Below are 5,329 nucleotides of genomic sequence, written 5' to 3'. Positions count from 1 at the left end.
TTTTCAGGAACACGATACCAGTGTTCGGTTAATAACAATATTACCCTACCCTATTATAATACATGGGTAATTATTTACCCTATTACCAGTGCACATTCAATATATATTTTTTCTTATTGCACTTGCATGAACCAAACAAGGAAGTTCTCAGACACGTGTGGTTCGTGCAGATGATGTTCTCTTCTGACCATTCCAGTAACAGGAAACACCATGTTCCTTTTTCCAAACAAATGCAAATTAACCCAGTTACCATTGACATGGTAAATCCTCTTCCATCACCGAGGACATAATGGTAACACTAACCTCTCGCCATTGAAGGAAAAGAATATATATAAACACCCCCTTTCACCTTCTCACACCAACCTCATCAGAATTAAACAAAACCCTGAAAGGACATAGCCAGTTACTTCCATTGAACCAAAGCTTTGGCTTTTCTCTCAGATTTTTCCATTGGGTATAAGAAAGTCTCAACCTTTTTTTTTTTTTGTACCGAGGATCTGATAAGTTCTAGAAAAGAGAGAGAAAGATGTGTGGTGGTTCTATTATCTCCGACTACATTCCGGCGGCGGGGGGATTGGCTCGCCCTGTGACCGCCGAAATTCTGTGGCCACATTTGAGGAAACCCAATTTGGGGAAGCATTTCTCGAAGCCACTTTTGTTGGATGATGACTTCGAGGCTAGTTTCAGAGAGTTTAAGGATGACTCTGACATGGACGACGAGGAGGAGGATGATGCTGATGTCCTGGTCGGGGTTAAGGCCTTTGGCTTTGCTCCTTCCAAGCCTTCCAAATTCCTCTCTCGTGGTAACTGTTTCTGATTATCATCCTTTGAGTTTTGTCTATTTCGATAATTTTTTTTTTTCAATTTCTGGTTTGAATTTTCACATGCATTTCTTCCTTTGATACTTTTACACTTCATTTGGTTGTTAGTTGATGAAAGATGATGACTTTTCAATTATTCTGTTTTGTTTCTCTCTTTTTTTTCCCTTAATTTATTTTTGTTAAAAATTAGGAATTGTTTTTTTTTTTTTTTTTTTTTTTTTAAAAAACTTTTTTTTTTTTTTTTTTTTTTTTTTGGTTTTTTTTTTTTTTTTTTTTTTTTTTTTTTTATTTTTTTTTTTTTTTTTTTTTTTTTTGTTTCATTTTTTTTTTTTTTTTTTTTTTTTTTTTTTTTTTTTTTTTTTTTTTTTTTTTAGCATTTTGTGTTGTCTCCAGGTATGATATGATTTACTTTTCTGGTTGATTGAGTAAATGAGGAGAGCAAACCTTTGTAATTTTTTCTCTCATGGTTAGGTGTCTATGCACTGTGCATGAGCTTTGGGGACTACAACAATTCACTTTAGAGTGGTTTGAGTATTAGGATGATTTTGTAGATCCAATTGGAGTCGGTTTCAGTTGCTTGCTTAGTCATCTTAAACAAAATTATTCTTGGTGTTGATTTTGTTAATTCGGTGAAGTATTTTGCCCTTCCAGTTAACAAGTTTGAAGTTTTTTTTTTTTTTTTTAATATAATTTTTTAAGGTGTGGTTAATTTTTCTTTTTGGCCTCTTTTCTCCTGGTTGATTGAAAATGAGGGTAACAATGCTCCTTCACTTGACTGTGGCTGGGTGTTATATGCATAGTTCATGATCATTCACTACATGAGTACAAGAATTCATTTGCATGTGATTTTGGGATAGATTTCGTGTTATTTGAAAATTGTGCTTTGAACTAAAATTTGCCTCCTTGTGGGCACATGCAATCAGGCATTTGGTTGACCTAATATTTATAATCTGTTTCATTAATTGATCATTAATTGTTCCAAATTTAATATTACATTGAATATTGCCAGTTCTTTTTCTTCTGTTTTGATTTTTAGTCCAGTATGTCAATGTTTTCCTGATAATGAGATTGATGGGCTAAATAATGTTACCTGCTTTAGATTGCTCACTAATTAATAATCCACGAATGTGAGACCCCGACCTATTAGGGTAGGGATGAGGAAAAACCTTCTTTGTACAGCCTCGCAATTTTTTTGTCAAAAGATGTTTCCTGGATTCGAATTCATAACCTTTCAGTTACACAAGTGCAGCCATCTCTATTATTCAACTAAATATAATAACATACAACCTTTGTTAAGGTATATCCATATTAGTTCTTTTACTGATGATTGTTGTTGATTTTCCTTCTAGCTCGTGGGGTTGTCTAATAAACCTGAATGGTTTTGGAAGAAATGGGAAAATAATTGCTGGTCTTTGTGTATCCGTGTTTTTTTATATGGTTTTTAAAGTGATACTGCATCTCTATTGTCCTTGCTTTGTTATTTATATTCTTTTCCAATTATGTTGAAGGATTTGCAGCTGCAAAGTCTGCGGAATCAAATGGGCAAGCTGAGCAGTCTGGCAAGAGAAAGAGGAAGAATCAGTATCGGGGAATCCGTCAGCGTCCATGGGGAAAATGGGCAGCTGAGATCCGTGACCCAAGGAAGGGGGTTCGTGTTTGGCTTGGAACTTTCAACACTGCTGAAGAAGCTGCAAGGGCTTATGATGCTGAAGCTAGGAGGATCCGCGGCAACAAAGCCAAGGTGAATTTCCCTGATGAGCCAGCAAGTGGTTCAGCAAAACGTGTTAAGGCAAATCCGGAGAAGCAGCTGTTGAAGGAAAAGCTCAACTCTGTTAAGCCAAAGATGAACCAGATGTTCAATTTTGGTAATGGTCTGGAGGACTACTACTTCTGTATGGATCCAGTGGAACAGAAACCACTGGTTAACCAGGATGCTAACATGGGGCTCTACCCTGGAAATGGACTTGGGGTCTCACCCCTTACTCCATCTGCTGATGTTACTGCTTATCTCAGTTCTGAGCATTCGAGCAATTCATTCGATTATTCTGACCTTGGACGGGGTGATCAGGGTCCTAAGACTCCTGAGATCTCATCCATGCTTTCTGCTCCTTTGGAAGGTGAATCTCAATTTGTGCAGGGTGCTGCTGCTGATCAGATGAAAAACCTGCAGTCTAACTCTCAGGATCTGATATACTTGCAAGATGATTCTGCAAAGACACTATCTGAGGAGCTTGTGGATATCGAATCCCAGCTGAAGTTCTTTGACACCCCTTATCTTGATGGGAGCTGGGATGATGCTTCATTGGCATCCTTCCTTGGTGGAGATGCAACTCAGGATGGTGGAAACCCAATGAACCTTTGGAGCTTTGATGACCTGCCTTCAATGGCAGGTGGAGTTTTCTAAGCAACTCCTTTGTCTCCCCATTTTATGTAAATAAAGCTACAAGGTAGTAATTTTTCATCCTTGCATGTTTCTGAAAGTAGATTATTATCTAACCATTGTGTATTGCTTGTAGGGAATGGTGGTCGTGGTGTTGGTGATGGAGTCAGAACAAGCAACCTGCTTGAGCATGTGTGGAGTTTATTCTCTTGTGGCTAGAACAACACAGGACTATATAGGTTTTTAGGAGTCGTTTTGTTTTGTCGAAAGAGACCTTAGTTTTGGGGAGATTTTTCTGTTTTTATGTTCATAAGGATTATGTTTTATGTGACCTTTGGTACAGTCCCTACCTTGATGGGGAGTTGTTTTTAATGATCTGTGATACAGTTTAATGACTGCTGATATAATTGTTAACTTAGTTGTTTTCATTATGGCAATCTGATTATGACTGAGGCTATTAGTTTTACACCCTTGTTTTGGTGGATGATTTCTTATGGCACAGCAGGCTTTTTGCTTTATTGTTTGGTTATTAATTCTAGCATCATAAGTTAGAGAATTTGAAGGGTTGGAAATTCAAATGAGATGGAGGTTTACTTTGTTAAGAAATGAGTTAGGTTGGAAGACCTACATTCATCATCATTAAGTTTGGGGTTAAAATTTCGTATTAAGTTTATGGGAAAAATGTTTATCTTTTTAAATGACACAACTTATATCATTTAATTTCATAGAGAGGTGAGTTTCACTCACACCTTTATTTTTTTTTTGTCAACTTTCTTTCCTCCGTTATCTATCTATTTCTCTCTCTCTATTTTTTTTTTTTGATAAATATCTCTTTCTCTCTCTTAAAATGATACAATTTTATATTTTTTAAAATGACACACACTTTTCCAGTTTATTGGTGTGTTTTTTTTGTTGGTTGTGTTCTCAGCTTTTAAGTTTTATATAGTATTTGTTCCGTAGACATGAAATGGAATGATTTTACTTTGTTTTATTTTTCATTATTTTAATTAAGGATCTGATGTTTGTTGTTTTAAAGGACATAAATTATGTTATTTTAGGAGAGAGATAGACATAAGAAATAAAAATTATGAGGGAAAAAGTAGTTTTTTTTTCTTAATTTAAATTTTAAATGAAAAATTATTATTTTGTGTCTATTTCTCTCTTAAAATAATATAATTTTATATCATTTAAAAGGATAAATATTTTTCTCTTTAATAATAAAACTAATTTTAGTTTGTTTTATTTTTCATTATTTTAATAAAACTAAAATATATTTATTTTTGATTTTATATGTTTTTAAATGTACCAAACCTATAATATATATAATTCATATATTAAAAGCTATCAAAGCTCCTTGAGTATTCTACTACAAAGGAAATTAAAATTAAACAATCCTTGCTTGCGATACTAGTGAGGAGTGTGAGTAATTTTTATGAGATTGTAGGTTTGGGTTAGTGGTGAGGGACTTAGGTTAGTGGTGAGGGATTTAGTTTAGTAGCGAGAAGTTTGGATAAATTTTATGAGATTATAGTTTTGTGTAATTTTTATGAGATTATAAATTCAAATTTAATGTTATTGTTTTTATGAGATTATAAATTTAAATTTCAGTGTCATCATTTTACTAAAAAAAAATAAAAATCCTTCACTTTGGATAAACTAAAAAAATTGAATTTTGTGAGGATTTGGAAAGGTAATTTATCCACCTCGCACCCCCCTCAATAATCTTTCCTTCCCATGTTTTTTTTCCCCCTTAGTCCTACAAGTACAAGGCTAGATTTTGTGAGCCGCAGTAGTAACATACTTAGAGATCTTAAACTAGATTGCTTTTGTAACTTCAGCTAGTGCATACCAAAAAAAAAAAAAAAGAACAAGATGCTGGTGATGTGCACTAACTAAACTAGATTTAGAAAATTTCAAGGTTGAATTTGTAATTTATGATGCACACACTGACATGGGACACAACACAACATGCTGACACATTAATTGTAAAAAATGATATATTTTGACACGTTGAGACATGTTTTGATATAAAATAATATTTTTAATAATATAATATAATTTATATTTAATACATATAACAGTCCATAATTAGTCATATACCAATCAAATATTCAAATTTCATAACATA

The 5,329-nt window shown here is 33.8% G+C and overlaps 1 protein-coding gene across 2 annotated transcripts; it reads left to right on the top strand.

The window, feature by feature from the left end:
- Positions 1-216: 216 nt before the first annotated feature.
- Positions 217-3,650, top strand: LOC133305679 (ethylene-responsive transcription factor RAP2-12-like). Of its 2 annotated transcripts, none has more exons than XM_061505917.1 (3): positions 217-803; positions 2,330-3,271; positions 3,338-3,650. In XM_061505917.1, the coding sequence occupies exons 1-2, from the start codon at positions 527-529 to the stop codon at positions 3,223-3,225; spliced, it is 1,173 nt and encodes a 390-aa protein (XP_061361901.1). In that variant the 5' UTR covers positions 217-526; the 3' UTR covers positions 3,226-3,271; positions 3,338-3,650. The 2 variants fall into 2 exon arrangements, with proteins under 2 accessions (XP_061361901.1, XP_061361900.1); XM_061505916.1 differs by having other exon boundaries at positions 219-803; positions 2,330-3,268.
- Positions 3,651-5,329: the final 1,679 nt, after the last annotated feature.

This window comes from Gastrolobium bilobum, unplaced genomic scaffold (genome assembly GCF_033153095.1).
Source record: "Gastrolobium bilobum isolate Gb01-03AN ecotype WA unplaced genomic scaffold, APGP_CSIRO_Gbil_v1 utg7702, whole genome shotgun sequence".
NCBI lineage: Eukaryota > Viridiplantae > Streptophyta > Magnoliopsida > Fabales > Fabaceae > Gastrolobium > Gastrolobium bilobum.
This window is presented reverse-complemented; position numbering and strand designations above follow the sequence as displayed.